General features: G+C 44.4%; 1 protein-coding gene across 1 annotated transcript in view; it reads left to right on the top strand.

Annotated features, from left to right (window-relative positions):
- kcnj6 (potassium inwardly rectifying channel subfamily J member 6) overlaps positions 1 to 21,965 on the top strand; it is a 24,804-nt gene extending 2,839 nt beyond the window's left edge. The window contains 3 exon segments of the mRNA XM_055025898.1: positions 14,568 to 15,487; positions 21,119 to 21,162; positions 21,164 to 21,965. Coding sequence (XP_054881873.1) covers positions 14,590 to 15,487; positions 21,119 to 21,162; positions 21,164 to 21,466 — 1,245 coding nt within the window. The 5' untranslated portion in view covers positions 14,568 to 14,589 and the 3' untranslated portion in view covers positions 21,467 to 21,965.
- The last annotated feature ends 1,646 nt before the right edge of the window (positions 21,966 to 23,611 follow it).

Below are 23,611 nucleotides of genomic sequence, written 5' to 3'. Positions count from 1 at the left end.
TTCCATTTTTGCAAAACATTCACTTTTAGGAGTACTTTTACTATGCTGTACTTTTTACTTTTACTTGAGTCATATTTTTCTGAGTTATTATAACTTACTGCGGGTTCGGTGAATAACTTCACTGAATGAAAAAGCGTCAGATGAAAAAAACTTTGTTTTGTTTTTAAAATGTTTTTTATTTTCTACCTGCTGAAAATACTATATTATATTTACATAAATATTTTTATGATTCACTTCCTGAATGTGTTATTTTGTCATCATGTTATTGATTTATTATTAAATCATAAATAAAGTGTATATTTAAGCTATGCAGGCATTATAAATAACATTGATTATTATTCTTATTCTTATTATTATTATTATTTGATTTTTTCCTTTATTTAACCAGGTAAACCACGTTGAGATCTAGATCTCAATTTCTAGACGGAACCGGCAGAAAGTCTGCAAAGCAGCAACCTGGTTACAGAATAAATTATTATTATTATTATTATTATATCCATCCATCCATTCATCCATCTTATTCAGGTCGGGTCGTTTCCCAGCCTCTTGTTTAAGCTTCTCCAGGGGAATCCCAAGGCGTTCCCAGGCCAGCAGAAGATCATTGTCTCTCCAGCATGTCCTGGACTTCCATTCCTCCCGGTGGGATGACTGCGCTTCTCTCTCAGGGAGCCCAGCCACCCTACGGAAAAAACCCATTTCGGCCGCTTGTATCCGCGATCTCGTTCTTTCAGCCATGACCCAAAGCTCATGACCAGAGATGAGGGTAGGGACGTAGATCGACCGGTAAATCGAGAGCTTCTCTTTTTGACTCAGCTCTCTCTTCACCCCGACGGACCGGTACAGCGCCGCTTCACGGCGGACGCTGCGCCAATCCGCCTGTCGATCTCCCGCTCCCTTCTTCCCTCATTCGTGAACAAGATCCAGAGATACTTGAACTGCTCCACTTGGGGCAGGAGAAGCACTCTACCCTTTTCCGGCTCAAGACCACGGCCTCGGATTTGGAGGCACTGATCCTCATCTCGGCCGCTTCACCCTCGGCTGCAAACCGCTCCAGCGAGAGCTGCAGGTCACGACCTGATGAAGCCAACAGGACCACATCATGCACAAAAAGCAGAGGATCAAAGGTCACGGTGGCCTTTGATCCTCTGGTTACCAAAACGGATCCCCTCAACACCCTGGCTGCGCCCAGAAATTCTGTCTATAAAAGTAATGAACAGAATCGGTGACAAAGGGCAGCCCTGGAGGAGACCAACTCTCACCGGAAACGAACCCAACTTATTGCCGGCAATGCGGACCAGACTCTGACACCGGTCAGACAGGGACCTGACAGCCCGTATCAAAGGGCCCGGTACCCCATACTCCCGGAGAACTCCCCACAGGGATCCCCGAGAGACACGGTCGAACGCCTTCTCCAAGTCCACAAAACACATGTGGACCAGTTGGGCGAACTCCCAGAACCCTCCTGGACCCTGCTGAGGGTGCAGAGCTGGTCCAGTGTTCCACAACCAGGACGAAAATCACACTGCTCTTCCTGAATCCGAGGTTCGACTATCTAAAGGACCCTCCTCTCCAGGACCCCCAAATAGACCTCGCTAAAGAGACTTAAGAGTGTGACCCCACTATAATTGGAGCACACCCTCCAAACCCCCTTTTTAAACAGGGGTACCACCACACCAGTCTGCCAGTTCAGGGGAACTGCCCCCGATGTCCAATGCGATATTGCAGAGTCACGTCAACCAACACAACCCTACAACATCCAGAGCCTTAAGGAACTCCAGGAGCTTTTTAACCACCTTGGTGACCTCATCCCCAAAGATTGGGGAGCCCAATCCAGAGTCCCCAGAGACTAGCGAGCCCAATCCAGAGTCCCCAGAGACTAGAAAGCCCGATCCAGAGTCCCCAGAGACTAGAGAGCCCGATCCAGAGTTCCCAGAGACTAGAGAGCCCGATCCAGAGTTCCCAGAGACTAGAGAGCCCGATCCAGAGTTCCCAGAGACTAGAGAGCCCGATCCAGAGTCCCCAGAGACTAGAGAGCCCGATCCAGAGTTCCCAGAGACTAGAGAGCCCGATCCAGAGTCCCCAGAGACTAGAGAGCCCGATCCAGAGTCCCCAGAGACTAGAGAGCCCGATCCAGAGTCCCCAGAGACTAGAGAGCCCGATCCAGAGTCCCCAGAGACTAGAGAGCCCGATCCAGAGTCCCCAGAGACTAGAGAGCCCGATCCAGAGTTCCCAGAGACTAGAGAGCCCGATCCAGAGTCCCCAGAGACTAGAGAGCCCGATCCAGAGTTCCCAGAGACTAGAGAGCCCGATCCAGAGTCCCCAGAGACTAGAGAGCCCGATCCAGAGTTCCCAGAGACTAGAGAGCCCGATCCAGAGTCCCCAGAGACTAGAGAGCCCGATCCAGAGTTCCCAGAGACTAGAGAGCCCGATCCAGAGTCCCCAGAGACTAGAGAGCCCGATCCAGAGTTCCCAGAGACTAGAGAGCCCGATCCAGAGTTCCCAGAGACTAGAGAGCCCGATCCAGAGTCCCCAGAGACTAGAGAGCCCGATCCAGAGTTCCCAGAGACTAGAGAGCCCGATCCAGAGTCCCCAGAGACTAGAGAGCCCGATCCAGAGTTCCCAGAGACTAGAGAGCCCGATCCAGAGTTCCCAGAGACTAGAGAGCCCGATCCAGAGTTCCCAGAGACTAGAGAGCCCGATCCAGAGTTCCCAGAGACTAGAGAGCCCGATCCAGAGTTCCCAGAGACTAGAGAGCCCGATCCAGAGTTCCCAGAGACTAGAGAGCCCGATCCAGCGTCCCCACACACTAGAGAGCCTGATCCAGAGTCCCCAGAGATTGGAAAGCCCGATCCAGAGTCCCCAGAGACTAGAGAGCCGATCCAGAGTTCCCAGAGAGAGAGCCCGATCCAGAGTCCCCAGAGACTAGAGAGCCCGATCCAGAGTCCCCAGAGACTAGCGAGCCCGATCCAGAGTCCCCAGAGACTAGAGAGCCCGATCCAGAGTCCCCAGAGACTAGAGAGCCCGATCCAGAGTCCCCAGAGACTAGAGAGCCCGATCCAGAGTCCCCAGAGACTAGAGAGCTCGATCCAGAGTCCCCAGAGACTAGAGAGCCCGATCCAGAGTCCCCAGAGACTAGCGAGCCCGATCCAGAGTCCCCAGAGACTAGAGAGCTCGATCCAGAGTCCCCAGAGACTAGAGAGCTCGATCCAGAGTCCCCAGAGACTAGAGAGCCCGATCCAGAGTCAGGCTCTCTAGTCTCAGTTTCCTCAATGGAAGGCATGTTGGAGGTATTGAGGAGGACTTTCAAGTATTCTGCCCACCGACCCACAACGTCCCGAGTCGAGATCAGCAGCACAGCATCCCCACTATAAACAGTGTTGGTGCTGCTTATTATTATTACTATTCTTATAGGGTCCTGTTAGGGTTGACATTTTGTCAAATGATATATTTAGAATAATCAATATGTATATTGATGGATGTCCCAGTAATTATTAATAAATCGTCTCTTTGTCATGTTTTGGTTGTTGAAGGTGAACCCAAATGCAGAGAAGCAGCAGCAGCTACTGAGTCTTCAGATGATTTAACGATGAATGGTAGAAATAATGATGGGAACTTACAAAAATACAAAATCCAAGGTTGAAAAAAAAACAAACAAACCAGAAAATCAAACCAGGAGACACATGGAGAAAACAAGGAAACCCAGAGGAAAATGAGGATCTGATGGAGGAAAGAAAGTCTGATGAACTAAGAGAGAAAGACATGAGGGAAACAGAAATGAGGCTGATTGAACAACAACAAGAACTAAGGAACATAGAGCTAGAGAAACTAGATGATCTCAACAAAGAAATAACCAAACTAGAATTACTAAAGGAAGACTAAACCTAAAGTGACAAACTAAGAAAACACTAGGAGTTGACTTACCTGGAACCACTAAAGAAAAGTGAGGCTGAACCCAAACTGACTGATTAGAGGCTGAAACAAAAATTCAATCAAATAAACTGGAATCACTGAAGAAAAGTCCAGATACAAGGAAACAGAACCGAAGGAACTAAAGACTGAAACCAGCTAGAAACACCATGAAGGATGAAAATAATGAAAACAATTCTAATAACACTAAATAACCTCAATTAATAAAACTGAAATGAAGGGCAAAGTAAAACATTTGTGTTGTTGTTATTTTCAATTTTGTGTGTAAAACACCAGAATTTGGAAATAATTGACTTTGTTCTGTGATGATGTCATGATTGAAAATGAATCAGAGGATCTGATCTTTTAAGCAGATGCTTTATCTTGGTCATTTCTTTGTTCTTTTTACTTCTGCCTGAGGAAACGTTGGTTCCTCTGACTGACTGTGACGTTTGCTTTCTGCTAATTGCAGCAGCCGTTTAGCTTCTTGAAAACTGCAGCCACGGTTTGTCTGAGGGTAAATTATGCGCGATGGCTTCAGGGTGTTTTCCTCTGGGATCGGAGCGACATGCCCCTCCGTCTTGATCAGACTATTTTTTATCCTCCTGACTTTCCCAGCTGATTCTCTGGCGGCTCTTTGAATCCGCTGCTCCACCGTCTGATCTGAGCTTCACTTGACTCCCAGCAGCTTCACTGCGATTCTCTGAGCTGCTAAACAAGGCTTCAGCAAACGCTCTGCAGAAACCGAAGAGCTGAGAACGATTCTAACGTTGGTGGAGCTCAGCTGTTCAGAACCATAAATAGCTCCGGCTTCCTCCTGATTCGGACCACATCTGGTTCTGCCTCAGCAGACCGACCTGAATCAAACCACTGAAGCTCTCAGCCCACATCCTGCTGCAGGACAAACTCAGCAGCACCAAGAGCAGAACCAAGAGCAGAACCAAGAGCAGAACCAAGAGCAGAACCTCTGTGGTTCTGACAGACCTGATGAGGAGATTTAAAGTGTTACGGGTTCAGCCAGCAGCAACCCAGACACAGCCTTTATTTTCTGGTTGAAATAACCGGAATAAAAGATGAAAATGTCGTTAATTCAGGCTGGAAGCAGCAAAAGTCTTGGAAACCATTTCTAGTCTTCCCCATTTTTTTTTGGGTGATTTTCATAACTTCATGTAAACATCAACAAAAGTAAAGAAAAACAACACGCCCCAAATCAACAAGGAGCATGGCAGTGTCCACCTGAAAAACACACACACACACACACACACACATACACACACACACACACACACACACACACACACACACACAACATACACACACACACACACACACACACACACACACACACACACACACACACACACACACACACATACACACACACACACACACACACACACACACACACACACACACACACACACACACACACATAAATTGCAGGCACACATTCCCAGAGGAGTCGAAACTGGATGGATGATGGATGATGGATGATGGATGGATGATGGATGGATGATGGATGGATGGATGATGGATGGATGGATGGATGATGGATGGATGATGGATGGATGATGGATGATGGATGGATGGATGATGAATGGATGATGGATGGATGATGGATGGATGATGGATGATGGATGGATGATGGATGGATGGATGATGGATGGATGGATGGATGGATGATGGATGATGGATGGATGGATGATGGATGGATGATGGATGGATGATGGATGGATGGATGGATGGATGATGGATGGATGGATAGATGGATAGATGATGGATGGATGGATGGATGATGGATGATGGATGGATGGATGGATGATGGATGGATGATGGATGGATGGATGATGGATGATGGATGGATGGATGATGGAGGGATGGATGGATGGATGATGGATGATGGATGGATGATGGATGGATGGATGATGGATGGATGATGGATGGATGATGGATGGATGATGGATGGATGGATGGATGATGGATGATGGATGGATGATGGATGGATGGATGGATGGATGATGGATGGATGATGGATGGATGATGGATGGATGGATGGATGATGGATGGATGATGGATGGATGATGGATGGATGATGGATGATGGATGGATGGATGGATGATGGATGATGGATGGATGATGGATGGATGGATGATGGATGGATGATGGATGGATGATGGATGGATGATGGATGATGGATGGATGGATGGATGATGGATGATGGATGGATGGATGATGGATGATGGATGGATGATGGATGATGGATGATGGATGGATGATGGATGGATGGATGATGGATGGATGATGGATGGATGATGGATGATGGATGATGGATGGATGGATGGATGATGGATGGATGATGGATGATGGATGGATGATGGAGGGATGGATGGATGGATGATGGATGATGGATGGATGATGGATGGATGGATGATGGATGGATGATGGATGGATGGATGATGGATGGATGATGGATGGATGATGGATGGATGGATGGATGATGGATGATGGATGGATGATGGATGGATGGATGATGGATGGATGGATGATGGATGGATGATGGATGGATGATGGATGGATGATGGATGATGGATGGATGATGGATGGATGGATGGATGATGGATGGATGATGGATGGATGGAGGGATGATGGATGGATGATGGATGGATGGATGATGGATGGATGGATGATGGATGGATGGATGGATGATGGATGATGGATGGATGAGGATGGATGATGGATGGATGAATGGATGATGGATGGATGATGGATGGATGATGGATGGATGATGGATGGATGAATGGATGATGGATGGATGATGGATGGATGATGGATGGATGATGGATGGATGGATGGATGATGGATGGATGATGGATGGATGATGGATGGATGATGGATGGATGATGGATGGATGATGGATGGATGGATGATGGATGGATGATGGATGGATGATGGATGATGGATGGATGGATGATGGAGGGATGGATGGATGATGGATGGATGATGGATGGATGGATGGATGATGATGGATGGATGATGGATGGATGGATGATGGATGATGGATGGATGATGGATGATGGATGGATGATGGATGGATGATGGATGGATGGATGGATGATGAATGGATGGATGATGGATGGATGATGGATGGATGGATGATGGATGGATGATGGATGGATGATGGATGATGGATGGATGGATGGAGGGATGGATGGATGGATGATGGATGATGGATGGATGATGGATGGATGATGGATGGATGGATGGATGGATGATGATGGATGGATGATGGATGGATGATGGATGATGGATGATGGATGGATGATGGATGGATGATGGATGGATGGATGGATGATGGATGATGGATGGATGGATGGATGATGGATGATGGATGATGGATGGATGATGGATGGATGATGGATGGATGGATGATGGATGATGGATGGATGATGGATGGATGATGGATGGATGGATGATGGATGGATGATGGATGGATGATGGATGATGGATGGATGGATGGATGGATGGATGATGGATGGATGGATGATGGATGGATGATGGATGATGGATGATGGATGGATGGATGATGGATGGATGGATGATGGATGGATGATGGATGGATGATGGATGATGGATGATGGATGGATGATGGATGGATGATGGATGGATGGATGATGGATGATGGATGGATGATGGATGGATGGATGGATGGATGATGGATGGATGGATGATGGATGGATGATGGATGGATGATGGATGGATGATGGATGATGGATGGATGATGGATGGATGATGGATGGATGAATGGATGATGGATGGATGATGGATGGATGATGGATGGATGATGGATGGATGATGGATGGATGGATGGATGATGGATGGATGATGGATGGATGATGGATGGATGATGGATGGATGATGGATGGATGGATGATGGATGGATGATGGATGGATGATGGATGATGGATGGATGGATGATGGAGGGATGGATGGATGGATGATGGATGGATGATGGATGGATGGATGGATGATGGATGGATGATGGATGATGGATGGATGATGGATGATGGATGGATGATGGATGGATGATGGATGGATGGATGGATGATGAATGGATGGATGATGGATGGATGATGGATGGATGGATGATGGATGGATGATGGATGGATGATGGATGATGGATGGATGGATGATGGAGGGATGGATGGATGGATGATGGATGGATGATGGATGGATGATGGATGGATGGATGGTGGATGATGGATGATGGATGGATGATGGATGGATGATGGATGGATGGATGGATGATGGATGATGGATGGATGGATGGATGGATGATGGATGATGGATGGATGATGGATGGATGGATGATGGATGGATGATGGATGGATGATGGATGATGATGGATGATGGATGATGGATGATGGATGGATGGATGATGGATGGATGGATGATGGATGGATGATGGATGATGGATGATGGATGGATGGATGATGGATGGATGGATGATGGATGGATGGATGATGGATGGATGATGGATGGATGATGGATGATGGATGATGGATGGATGATGGATGGATGATGGATGGATGGATGGATGATGGATGATGGATGGATGATGGATGGATGGATGATGGATGATGGATGATGGATGGATGGATGATGGATGGATGATGGATGGATGATGGATGGATGATGGATGGATGATGGATGATGGATGGATGATGGATGGATGATGATGGATGGATGATGGATGGATGATGGATGGATGGATGGATGGATGATGGATGGATGATGGATGGATAGATGATGGATGATGGATGGATGATGGATGATGGATGATGGATGATGGATGATGGATGGATGATGGATGATGGATGGATGATGGATGATGGATGATGGATGGATGATGGATGATGGATGGATGATGGATGGATGATGGATGGATGATGGATGATGGATGGATGATGGATGATGGATGGATGATGGATGATGGATGGATGATGGATGATGGATGATGGATGGATGATGGATGATGGATGGATGGATGGATGATGCATGATGGATGATGGATGATGGATGATGGATGGATGATGGATGGATGGATGATGGATGGATGGATGGATGATGGATGATGGATGATGGATGGATGATGGATGGATGATGGATGATGGATGATGGATGATGGATGATGGATGATGGATGGATGATGGATGGATGGATGATGGATGGATGATGGATGGATGATGGATGGATGATGGATGATGGATGGATGATGGATGGATGGATGATGGATGATGGATGGATGGATGATGGATGGATGATGGATGGATGATGGATGGATGATGGATGGATGATGGATGGATGGATGATGGATGGATGATGGATGGATGGATGGATTGATGATGGATGGATGATGGATGGATGGATGGATGGATGATGGATGATGGATGGATGATGGATGATGGATGATGGATGATGGATGATGGATGGATGATGGATGATGGATGATGGATGGATGATGGATGATGGATGGATGATGGATGGATGATGGATGGATGATGGATGATGGATGGATGATGGATGATGGATGGATGATGGATGATGGATGGATGATGGATGATGGATGATGGATGGATGATGGATGGATGATGGATGATGGATGGATGGATGGATGATGCATGATGGATGATGGATGATGGATGGATGATGGATGGATGGATGATGGATGGATGGATGGATGATGGATGATGGATGATGGATGGATGATGGATGGATGATGGATGATGGATGGATGGATGGATGGATGATGGATGATGGATGGATGATGGATGGATGGATGATGGATGGATGATGGATGGATGATGGATGGATGATGGATGATGGATGGATGATGGATGGATGATGGATGGATGGATGATGGATGATGGATGGATGATGGATGGATGATGGATGGATGATGGATGATGGATGGATGATGGATGGATGATGGATGATGGATGATGGATGGATGATGGATGATGGATGGATGATGGATGATGGATGATGGATGGATGATGGATGGATGATGGATGATGGATGGATGATGGATGATGGATGGATGATGGATGGATGATGGATGATGGATGGATGATGGATGATGGATGATGGATGGATGATGGATGATGGATGGATGGATGGATGGATGGATGATGGATGATGGATGGATGATGGATGGATGATGGATGATGGATGATGGATGATGGATGGATGGATGATGGATGATGGATGATGGATGATGGATGGATGGATGATGGATGATGGATGATGGATGATGGATGATGGATGGATGGATGATGGATGGATGATGGATGGATGATGGATGGATGATGGATGATGGATGGATGATGGATGGATGATGGATGGATGATGGATGATGGATGATGGATGATGGATGATGGATGGATGATGGATGGATGGATGATGGATGGATGGATGGATGATGGATGATGGATGATGGATGGATGATGGATGATGGATGGATGGATGGATGGATGGATGATGGATGATGGATGGATGATGGATGGATGATGGATGATGGATGATGGATGATGGATGGATGGATGATGGATGATGGATGATGGATGATGGATGGATGGATGATGGATGGATGATGGATGGATGATGGATGGATGATGGATGATGGATGGATGATGGATGGATGATGGATGGATGGATGATGGATGATGGATGATGGATGGATGATGGATGATGGATGATGGATGGATGATGGATGATGGATGGATGATGGATGATGGATGATGGATGATGGATGATGGATGATGGATGATGGATGGATGATGGATGGATGATGGATGGATGATGGATGATGGATGGATGATGGATGGATGATGGATGATGGATGATGGATGGATGATGGATGATGGATGGATGATGGATGGATGATGGATGGATGATGGATGATGGATGGATGATGGATGATGGATGGATGATGGATGATGAATGATGGATGATGGATGGATGATGGATGATGGATGATGGATGATGGATGGATGATGGATGATGGATGGATGATGGATGATGGATGGATGATGGATGGATGATGGATGGATGATGGATGATGGATGGATGATGGATGATGGATGGATGATGGATGATGGATGATGGATGGATGATGGATGATGGATGGATGATGGATGATGGATGATGGATGGATGATGGATGATGGATGGATGATGGATGATGGATGGATGGATGATGGATGATGGATGGATGATGGATGATGGATGATGGATGGATGGATGGATGATGGATGATGGATGGATGATGGATGGATGGGATGGATGATGGATGATGGATGGATGATGGATGGATGATGGATGATGGATGATGGATGGATGATGGATGGATGATGGATGATGGATGATGGATGGATGATGGATGATGGATGGATGGATGGATGATGGATGATGGATGGATGATGGATGGATGATGGATGATGGATGGATGATGGATGATGGATGGATGATGGATGGATGATGGATGATGGATGATGGATGGATGGATGGATGGATGGATGATGGATGATGGATGGATGATGGATTTTTCTGCTACCAGGAGAAACGAGCCGCAGTAACAAGTTTTAACCGTTGAAAATAAATGTTTTTCACAATCGATCCTGTCTAAAGCAAAGTTCAGAGTTCAGCAAACATCCAGCGCAGTCTTCTCTCCAACGCCCACTCAGTATGTATTTTAAATTAATGCTGGGTTTTACAGTTTGAAAGATATTTTGTTTCACAAGAAACTAGTATGTTTTCTGTGCTGCAGAAAAACACTCAATACTAGATGTACAAGTACATGCCAATAAATTCAAAGTGTTTTGTTTGTCAGATTGATGTTGAACAGTTTTCATGAAGCTCACGATGTAATAAAAATGTTTTAGTTGTTTTGATATAATTTTTAAATCTTAAATGTCATGTTACATTAGCTTTCAGTCGGTTAGTGTTATTAATTAAGAGATCTAAAAAACAATATATGTTATTAATTATGCAATGAGTTTCACTTTATTGAATTACTGAAAAACATTATTTACTGAGACTTTCCTGCAGGAGGGATTCTGTTGAAAATCTGTCAACACAATTCAAACTAAACCTTTAAATTATAAATTGCTTTTGATATTTTTCTTAAAATCATCTTTTTAGTTGTTTTTCTATGTACTTTTTAAATTATTTTCTGTTAATTGATGACCTCAGACTCTAGTTTCCCATTAACCCAATCCTTATAGAAACGAGCAAAATAAACGAGCAGCTGTTGAAGTTGCAATACTTATTGCAATATAAGGACTGAATATTTTACATATTTGTTCAAATGATCCTATCAGTGCATTATCTGTTCAGATTATCTGTCACCATGTTGTTGGTTTCACAAAACATTTACTTAGTTTCTGCAGCTTCAGATCAACTTTGGATCCCAAATCCTCGTTTGCAGGCTGCAGCTTCTGCTGCAGCCTCTGCTGCAGGCTCTGCTGCAGCCTGTGCTGCAGGCTCTGCTGCAGCCTCTGCTGCAGGCTCTGCTGCAGGCTCTGCTGCAGCCTCTGTGGCTGCGGGACGCCACATGTTTCGCTGAATCTTCACTCTGGACTTTAAACCAAGGAGAGACGCAGCGTCTGGATTTGTCTTCACACAGGAAACGTGTCAAACTGACGTCCTCTGGGTCGTTCTGGAAACAGGCTGCATTGTGTTTCCATCTGATCTATTTCATATAAACGTAACAGGAATTCATTACATGATCTGAGTTATTGGACTTAAAAGAAAAGCAACAATTACTGTAACAGTTGAGATCCTTTCTAACTTTTAGTTCCTGCTCAGATATAGACTTAGACTTGTACTTTATTGATCCCTTGGGAAGACTCCCTCAGGAAATTGAAGTTACCAGCAGCTCAGTCAAAAAAGTGGCACACAGTGAGCATACGCAAAAGAATACAAAAAAATACAAATTAAATACAAGGTACACAGTAAATGTAATGAGAATATAAATACAACACAAAAGGAAAATATAGCAATTTGGTGGATAGATTGACCAGTGATATGGTATTGCACTGTATGGTTTGGCCTGATAAGTATGGAGTTCACATTTGTAGAAAAACTGCTCCTTCTTCCCTCTGTCCTGTGTCACCTCCGACCTCCCAGTGAGGAGTTGTACAGTCTGAAGGCGTGGGGGACAAAGGAGTTCTTGAATCTATTGGTCCGGCACTTGGGAAGCAGCAGTCTGTCACTGAACAGGCTCCTCTGGCTGCTGATGACGGCGTGTAGAGGGTGGCTGCTATCGTCCATGATGTCCAGCAGTTTGTTCAGTGTTTGTTCATCCATCCATCATCCATCCAATGTCCTATTGATTTAACTTAATGAAATTACAGAATTTATATCTGCTGCTGTTTTCAAATGCATAATGTTTAATTTTTAAGTATGTAAAATATCACACAGATTTCTCCTGCTAGACGGCAGAGGGAAGGATTCAAACCGAATCCTGAGGCTGCATTCACATTAGACCTGTTTGGTCCACTTTATCCTGACTCTGGTCCATTTGCCTAAGTGTGAACGCTAACCGACCTCTGACCTCTGACCTCTGGTCCTCCCAGCCTGGGTCTGGTTCGGTTTGAATGTGAGCGCCAAGCGGACCAGAGAGCGCTCCAAAACCAGGAAGTTTACTACAGCGCAGGGCATTCTGGGTAAATCCAACCAAAGCTAACATGTTAGCCTAGCGCTAGCAGCAGAAATGGCTCCTGGTCTTCAGCCAAAGACTAAAGAGAAATCACTAAACTCTGACGCCTCCATCTTGTTTCATCTGGTGAAACAGGAAGTTGCTCTCAGTGTCTTCAGAGGTTTTAGTGTCGTTTCCTGCAGTGGTTGTTGGTGCAGCGCCCCCACAGGCCAGGAGGGGAACAGGCTGGTTTGGGTCAGAACCACAGCAGCTGCAGGTGGAGCAGAAGTTCTGGTTCCAGTAGAACCGGGTCGACCCAATTGAAGGAGGACTCAGATGAATATAACTGGATTATACAAAACTGAAGGTTTTTTTGTGAACTGGTGCCACATAAAATGGTAAATTGTAAAAAAAAAAAAAAAAAGCAAGAATAACATGTTAGACACATTAATTTATTGCTTTCATTGTAATATGATATTTAAGGCGGCAGTATTACATAAAATTGACTTTTTCAATCTTCATATCATTTCATAATGGAGTGTTGCTTTTATTCTTTCATGTTTGAGAAGACCATTAGTCTCCATGGCAACCATTCAGGTGTTAAAACACCTGGGTGAACCTAGCCCCGCCTTTGACGCTTAGCTCCTCCCCCACTCATCCTCCAGACTAGCTAATAGCAAATAGCTGAGCTCATTATAGGAGCTGCTGTTCAGAGCGACGCTGTTAAAAACGTTAAAGGTTTAATAGAGGAGCCATGTTGGGCGACTTTCTGGAGACGGAGCTTCAGAAACAGCAGGAGCTTCTTAAAGAGACAGAGACCCAATTTCAAGGCGTTAAATCAGGAAGTAAAATTTATTCAGTGATATTTGATATATAATATTTCATAACAACTAGTGGTAACAAATAAAGGACAATCGGACCTGCAGCTGCCGTCTGACTCTAAAGTTTCCATGTTTGTGTCGTAGGCTTGAATCCCCCTGAGGCCCCATGGAGCAGGATGTGGAGAGTCCGGCCGCCGTCAGGAAGCCCAAACTGCCCAAGCAGGCCCGGGAGGACCTGCCCAAGCATCTGGCAGAGATAGACAGAGCAAAGAAGATCCAGCGCTATGTCCAAAAAGACGGGAAGTGTAACGTCCACCACGGGAACGTCCGTGAGACCTACCGCTATCTGACAGATATTTTCACCACGCTGGTGGACCTGAAGTGGCGGTTCAACCTGTTCATCTTCGTGCTGGTCTACACGGTGACTTGGCTGTTCTTTGGCTTGATGTGGTGGCTCATCGCTTACCTCCGCGGCGACCTGGACCATATAGCTGATGGTCAGTGGACTCCGTGCGTCAACAACCTCAACGGCTTCGTATCGGCCTTCCTGTTCTCCATAGAGACGGAGACCACCATCGGCTATGGATACAGAGTTATCACGGACAAATGCCCCGAGGGAATCTTACTGCTTCTGGTCCAGTCGGTGTTGGGATCCATCGTCAACGCCTTCATGGTGGGCTGCATGTTTGTTAAGATCTCGCAGCCCAAGAAGCGAGCGGAGACTCTTGTGTTTTCCACCAACGCCGTCATCTCCATGAGAGACGGACGGCTGTGCCTGATGTTCAGAGTCGGAGACCTCCGAAACTCGCACATCGTAGAGGCTTCGATCAGAGCCAAGCTCATCAAGTCCAAGCAGACCAAGGAGGGGGAGTTCATTCCTCTCAACCAGACGGACATTAACGTGGGCTACAACACCGGAGACGACCGGCTGTTCCTGGTGTCACCGCTCATCATCTGCCATGAGATAAACCAGCACAGTCCCTTCTGGGAGATCTCCCAGGCTCACCTGGCCAAGGAAGAGCTGGAGATCGTTGTGATCCTGGAGGGAATGGTGGAGGCCACAGGTCAGCTCACACTGAGGAATTAACAACCCTCCTGCACAATATTTAATCCAATTTAAGATTTCTAAAGGTGACCAGCTACCTGGCAAAGATCAGGATTGGTCAGCGGCCTATTCAAAACATGTTCATTATAACACTAAATCATTCTTAGATGATGAGATTTCAGTCTGATGAGTTCTGCCGATTTGGAGTGAAAGTAGCTGCAAACAGACGAGCAATTATACAACTCTACATCTTTGAAAAGCAGTAGTGGAGCCTCCTGCTCAACCAGCCAGAATGCAGCAAATCAACAACGAAACTCTTGTCTTTTCCAGCAGCCATTGTACAGCACATAAAATCCAGCTGACCAAACGCTGGAGATCAGCCGGGGTTGCTAGGCAACGGTATAATACATGTCGATTGTGAGTCAACAATCAGGACGTTTTTTTCTAACGGCTCATTTTTCAGACACCATAAAACATGGAACTCTTGGTCTGCAGCAAAAGCAAAACAGAAGAAGAAAAATGCACAAATTGCAAGTTTTGGATCATTTGGTTCCCTTTAAAATTGATTATAGAAACATGATCAGCATGATAACCCATAATAACCCTGACATAAACTATTTCATTTATGTTTCAGTTTCACAAAAACTTAAATTCTTATGATGCACATTTTGTTTGAATTCATCAACAATATGAGCAGTCGTTTATTTTGGTCACTAACTGAAGCATGATTGAGTCATTTTTACAGTTTGGACTCGAGCAGAGTGAGAGTTATTAAGTTTTAGAGAAGATTATTATCATTTAATGTAATTATAATAATTTAATATAATATTTGATATAATCGTATGACTAATGGATTCATATGATGAGTCTGGAGAGCAGGGAGCCTTTTTCAGTCTGATTACTACAGTTAGTTATTGACCTATTTCTAAATTAGTTGATGATTATGTCAATAATTGATTAATCAGATCAACCTGATTAATCTTTCAGCCCTAGAGATAATAAACATGTTCAACTTTCTACATGTCAAATAAATGTTTCTACCTTTAACATATTTGTTTTACATGTAAATATTAATCTTTCTGCGTTAACAAAATTAAATGACCTGGAAATATTTTCCCTTTGTTCAGGAAATAAGGATTTTTATTTCTTTCATTAAATAAGTTGAATTTTGAAATAAACTCCATTCAGACGTTTTAACAAACAAAAGACGGAAAATTGGACAGTTTGAGATTCTATACGTTTTTACTGTAGAAACAATCAAAAATATCAAATCTTTATGTTTTCACAGACTTTTTTCACTTCAATTAAATTATTGTGTCAACTGAAGAAAAGCTGCTTTTGGTAAATCAAATCCAGTTTCATCTGTAAAGCAGCTGAAAGGCGTCTCAAAGAGCTTCACGTCATAAAAACACAAAGTCATGCAGCATAGAATCAACAAGCCAACATCACATCAAGTCAGCCCTCATCAATAAATTGATCACATTTCCAATAAAACCAACCAGCTGCTTTCAGTCTGGACTTAAAGGATCTCAGGGTTTCGGCTGTTTAGCCGTTTTCTGGAAGTTTGTTCCAGATTTGTGGTGCATAGAAGCTGAATGCTTCTCCTCGTTTGGTTCTGGTTCTGATGCAGAGCAGAACCAGAACCAGAACCAGAACCTGATGGTCTGGGAGGTTGATCCAGCAGCAGATCTTTAATGTGTTGCTGAGCCGCTCAGTGATTCATAAACTAACAGTTTTAAAGTCTCTGAGCTGCAGGGAGCCAATGAGGATCTGTAGAACCAACCGGGTCCATGTGCTCCATCCTCCTGGTTCTGGTTCTGGTTCTGGTTCTGGTTCTGGTCCAGCAGCAGCAGCTGCAGGATTGATGTGTTGGACAGACGCTGCTGCAGGAATCGAGTTGGAATAACTGAGGCTGCGCATTGACTCTAGATCTGGAGCTCTAGATGTATAACTCTAGATCAATAGCTCTAGATCTATAATTCTAGAGCAATAGCTTCAGATCTAGAGCTATTGCTCTAGATCTAGATGTATAACTCTAGATCAATACTCTAGATCAATAGCTCTAGATCTATAATTCTAGAGCAATAGCTTCAGATCTAGAGCTATTGCTCTAGATCTAGATGTATAACTCTAGATCTATACTCTAGATCAGTGCTTCTCAATTATTTTCCGTTACGCCCCCCTAGCAAGAAGAAAACTATTCGCGCCCCCCACTCCCCACCGTGACTATCCATCTCTGCATAACATTTTTTCCTTATTAACTTTTTTTCGCTGAAAAAACTCTAGCGGCTTATCGGCGTGATTGGGATGTAACGTATTTAAGTGACGCGCTAATTTATTTGGCTTCATGCTGTCCGCTGCGAGCATTTTTAGACACAGCAAACACAGCGGTCTTTCCTCTTCTCCAACTGTAGTCACAGTGAAGCCAAGCGCTAAATACGCTTCGTCGTATTTCCTCTTCTTAGCTTTCGGTTGACTTTCTGTTGTCTCATTATCTTTGTCTCTCTCCGCTTTCTTTTCATCCCTGTGAAAAACTTTTTCATGTTGGGGGTTGTTGAATAACGGAGGCCATAGACAGAACGCAGTCGGAGCTTTTTGTTGACTTAACACTGCTAACCAAGGCAAACCTGTTGTCTTGTAAGTCGTAAAATGTTGCACTGTCGCAAACGTGACAGAAGTAACAATGAGAGCGCCACTGCCGCCTACTGTGCGCAATTACACTTTATACTAGTACGGCCAAAAAAAGCCTCTTCCCCAGGATCACACGCCCCCCAGGTATCGCACCGCGCCCCCCAAAGGGGCCCGCCCCACTATTTGAGAAGCACTGCTCTAGATCAATAGCTTTAGATCTAGAGCTACAACTCTAGAGTCACAGCTCTAGAGTTCTAACTCTAGAGATCAGTAACTCTGGATGTGTAACTCTAGATGTGTAACTCTAGATCTCCTCTGTAGGTCATAAATTAATAACTTCAGTTTCACTTGCACAGAAAATTATGAGCTAAATGTTTCTAAATTGATCCTAAAATTGTCATCATCTAATAATTCACATTCAGATTCAGATTTAAACTGAAATGATTTATTGTCCTTTTACCAACCAGCAGAACAGATTTATTTATAATTCAGTGTTTTATTGATGCCTGATCGTTTTGCTGAAGAGCGCAGTGATCAATAATCTGGAAACTGACTAACAGTCGCTTTTGTCCAGTTTGCTCCTCCAGAAACTCAAACTATTTCATTTTTGGTCCATTTTGGAAATTTTATTCTCCAAAGCAGCAGGAAGAGTAAAACCTGGAACTGGATATTAAAACTGAGATTTATGTGCAGATTAACTCACAGTGTCCAAAATGACTGAAAATCTTTTTTAGGGAAAATATTCTGATTTTTGAATCTGTTTTCAGATTAAATTAGTTGATTATCTGAATAATCAATAAATCTGATTAATTTTTTCAGCAATAAAGGTGAATAAATCAAAGACTTGCATCAGAAACGTGTCAGTCTGAGGGCAGCATGTTGCCGTTCTGACGCTCCGGGCCCGGATCAGACCGGACCGGATCGGATCGGATCGGATCGGATCGGGTTGGGCCGGATCGGATCGGGTTGGGCCGGATCGGATCGGATCGGACCGGACCGGACCGGACCGGATCGGATCGGGTTGGGCCGGGCCGGTGCTGCCAGCGTGATTCTGAGTTTTATGTTGCTATTTTCTTTGTCAACCAGTTTTACCAAATGAAAGAGTTTTTGCCCAGAAATTGTCTGCAGTGGTCAGACAAATCCAACTTTCATATTCAGTGATGATCTTCAAGCTGTTTCCTCTCTGATGTCGCAGAGATCTTCATAATTCTGACAGCAATTTTACCAATAGATGATCAATAATACAATTTTGTAATACAATATAAGTTTCTAATTGAAAGGAAAACCAACTTAATTAATGAACTCTCCAGGTTCTCCATGTTCTCCAGGTTCTCCAGTTCTCCATATTCTCCAGGTTCTCCATGTTCTCCATTCTCCATGTTCTCCATGTTCTCCAGGTTCTCCATATTCTCCATGTTCCAGGTTCTCCAGGTTCTCCATATTCTCCAGGTTCTCCATATTCTCCATGTTCTCCAGGTTCTCTATGTTCTCCATGTTCTCCATATTCTCCAGGTTCTCCATGTTCTCCAGGTTCTCCATATTCTCCAGGTTCTCCATATTCTCCATGTTCTCCAGGTTCTCCATGTTCTCCAGGTTTTCCATATTCTCCATGTTCTCCAGGTTCTCCAGGTTCTCCATATTCTCCAGGTTCTCCATATTCTCCATGTTCTCCAGGTTCTCCATATTCTCCATGTTCTCCAGGTTCTCCAGGTTCTCCATATTCTCCAGGTTCTCCATATTCTCCATGTTCTCCAGGTTCTCTATGTTCTCCATATTCTCCAGGTTCTCCATATTCTCCAGGTTCTCCAGGTTCTCCATATTCTCCATGTTCTCCAGGTTCTCCATATTCTCCATGTTCTCCAGGTTCTCCAGGTTCTCCATATTCTCCAGGTTCTCCATATTCTCCATGTTCTCCAGGTTCTCCATATTCTCCATGTTCTCCAGGTTCTCCATATTCTCCATGTTCTCCAGTTCTCCAGGTTCTCCATATTCTCCAGGTTCTCCATATTCTCCATGTTCTCCAGGTTCTCTATGTTCTCCATATTCTCCAGGTTCTCCATATTCTCCAGTTCTCCAGGTTCTCCATATTCTCCAGGTTCTCCATATTCTCCATGTTCTCCAGATTCTCCATGTTCTCCAGGTTCTCCATGTTCTCCAGGTTCTCCATATTCTCCATGTTCTCCATGTTCTCCAGATTCTCCATGTTCTCCAGGTTCTCCATGTTCTCCATGTTCTCCAGGTTCTCCATATTCTCCAGGTTCTCCATGTTCTCCATATTCTCCATGTTCTCCATGTTCTCCAGGTTCTCCATGTTCTCCAGGTTCTCCATATTCTCCATGTTCTCCAGGTTCTCCATTCTCCATGTTCTCCAGATTCTCCATGTTTCTCCAGGTTCTCCATATTCTCCAGGTTCTCCATGTTCTCCATATTCTCCATGTTCTCCATGTTCTCCATGTTCTCCATGTTCTCCATATTCTCCATGTTCTCCATATTCTCCATGTTCTCCATGTTCTCCAGGTTCTCCAGGTTCTCCAGGTTCCTCTCACAGTCCAGAATCTGACTGTCAGGTTAAGTGGTCTGTATAAGTTTGGTGTGAGTGTGTGTAGTTTGTGCCTCTGTGTTTCCCTGTGATGGACTGGTGACCCGTCCAGGTGACCCCGCCTCTCGCCCTTTGACCTCTGGAGAGGCACCATCGCCTCCTGACCCCAAAGGGATAAGGGTGGATGAAAATGGATGTGGATGGCCAGTTTGCTAATGATGCTAATGTCCTGCACACTTCTGCAGGAGGCACCACTTCTGCTTTTCAAAGACGTACGGTTTTATAATTGCACATCTGATTTTCACAGTGAAAATGTCGATCAGACTGAAATCTGATTGTCTAAGAACAATTTAGTGCAGAAATGTGGAGAAGGTTTTGTTTAGGCCATAGATTTATGCTAATGTCACCTTTCCGTTGATTCCTACCATGTCAGCGTGATAAATGACGTGTTGTCGGTTGTCTGAATGGCTGTGTCTGCAGGGATGACGTGTCAGGCCAGGAGCTCCTACGTCAGCAGAGAGATCAAAGTGGGGTTACCGCTTCATGCCCGTCCTGACGCTGGAGGACGGCTTCTACGAGGTCGACTACAACAGCTTCCACGAGATCTACGAGACCAACACGCCGGCCTGCAGCGCCAAAGAGCTGGCCGACATGGCCGCCCGCGCCCGGCTGCCCCTCACCTGGTCGCTGGCCAGCAAGCTGAGCCAGCAGGAGCTGGCCGAGTCGGAGCAGGAGGGGCAGGACGGCAAGGCCGGCCCGGAGAGCCAGGACAAGGCGACCGAGAGGAACGGGGAGATAGCCAACCTGGAGAGCGAGTCCAAAGTGTAGCGAGAACCGAGCGGCTCAGCGAGAACTGTAGAAATCCGTCACTAGATCCGCTTTTCAGATTCACACCTGGAGAACCAGCACATGTAGAATGAGGCCACAGCTGGACTGAGAATCCTCTGCATGTTTCAGCTGTCGTGTGACGTCTCCTCAGATCCCTGTTATTTTTTCTAACCAGATATTCCTAGGGACATTTGCAGAAGTATTTTTGTACATATTATAAGCAGTTTTGGATTCTTTGTTTTGTTTCTGTGTGAATATCTACATGATGTTTGATACTACTACCTTTAGGTTAGTTCTGTATATATTTTATGCCTTATGTATGTATAAAGCTTTCAATAACCTTTTTCAGAAATATATCTAAGCATGTAACAGTTCATTTATCTGGTATTCTGCACAAACTGACAGCATTAATGCTCTGAGACAAACATGGATGGATGCAAGCTCTAGTTGAAACCAATGAGGAATTCTTCCCCGGATGAAAAGTGTGTGTTTATGATTGAACTAGCCAAGCCATGACTTCACTTCATCCACTTCAGACAACGGCCCTTTAAAACTGCATTTTGTCACTTTTTTGCACACTGGAAACTTCTTGTCAGGCGCAGGATGTTATCTGATGTTCTCCAGGTTTCCCTCACATGTTACCTAAAATCATAGACAATAATAAACAGAAGTTCCTTATTATGCAGCCAAGGACGTATTGTTTGCTTGTTTTCTGGTTGATAGACTTCATATGATTTACTGTTTGAAGATTAAAGTCTGAAACCAATAAACAATTAATATACTCACAATTAATCGCAGACAAATTGATTATTAGATTAAAATGAGTTCCAATCGATTAACCAATGTCCGCTTTTGGACCTTGTGTCAGTGCTGTACTTTGGCCGCCATCCAGCAGAGGGCGCCGCTCGTCGTCCTGAAAGGGAGACATTAATGCAGAAGAAAAGATGGCGGACTGTCCTGGAACCGGAACAGAGTTCGGTGTTGGATGGAAATGAACTTTGTTCGGTTCGTGTCGCTCATTCAGACGAACTGCGGAAACTTTTCAACCTGCAGCTGCGAAGACGGAAAGTTTCAGTGATTTCATTTTCTGTTCAGCTGTTTATTTCTACATGTTGGTCCAATAATGTAGCAAAACAGCGAATTTCTGTTCAGTCTGTAAATTAACATTCTGTGTTTTCATTTATGCTTACAGTGAAAATGTGACCTTTGTGTTTCGGCCGTTTGGATACCAGAGAAAATTACAAATTTTAAGAAAATGGCCGCTAAACATTAATCGATCGATCAGCTTAATCAACTTTCGATGAACTCATTAATCGATAACTTGCGTCCATAAAACGAAGATAACAGTGAATACAATGACACAATAAAATATCCTGGAGAAAAGGGAACTTTGGTTCCAGATGGTGTTTAATCCGGACAAAAGGCCCGGAGCCGGAAACAGCCGGGAGAGGTCAGAGGTCAAGGGTTTGAGGGTGGACTTTAGAAATAGCTGCAGTGCCTCCAAAATGATACATGCATGCAGCCACAGCTAAGCTGTGAAATAAAGGTAAATATCACTTTTTAAAGCTGTTTTAAACATTTTGTTTCTGTTTTACAATATTATATTTTAGCAATACCTATCAAATCAATTCACCTTCAGCATTTTTCAATTTTTAGCACTGAAAAACTTTCAACCTTCAGATTTGATCTGTTATATCTATTCTAGATATTCTATAATATCTGTCGGCAGGACGGACCTCTGGTAGCAGTCAGTCTTACAGCGACTGTGATGAGACCTCTGACTGAAGCTGCTGCTGCATGATTCCTGATGCTAACAGCTCATTCCTCACTAACTTGATGACACTTTGCGTTTACACGAAGATGTGGGCAAAATTACATGATATTCCACTAATGTTAAAAAAACTGTTTTGTAATTGCAGAGTTTATGTAAGTTATTAAATTACATGTGAATAAGATTATTCATACAATAAGTCATTAAAAAACAGCAGCGCCATCCTTCCACTTCCTGTTGTCTTCTTCTTCGTAGTTTCCACCAGCAGTAACATCCAGTTGCCGGTCGTGTGACCCGTGATGCGAACAAACTATTTCCATTGCAGTTTAGCAAAATTCGCCAATTCTGATCACAGCCGGTGAATAAAATCAAAC

This window comes from Poeciliopsis prolifica, unplaced genomic scaffold (genome assembly GCF_027474105.1).
Source record: "Poeciliopsis prolifica strain line A6 unplaced genomic scaffold, Auburn_PproV2 SCAFFOLD165, whole genome shotgun sequence".
Classification (NCBI taxonomy): Eukaryota; Metazoa; Chordata; class Actinopteri; order Cyprinodontiformes; family Poeciliidae; genus Poeciliopsis; species Poeciliopsis prolifica.
This window is presented reverse-complemented; position numbering and strand designations above follow the sequence as displayed.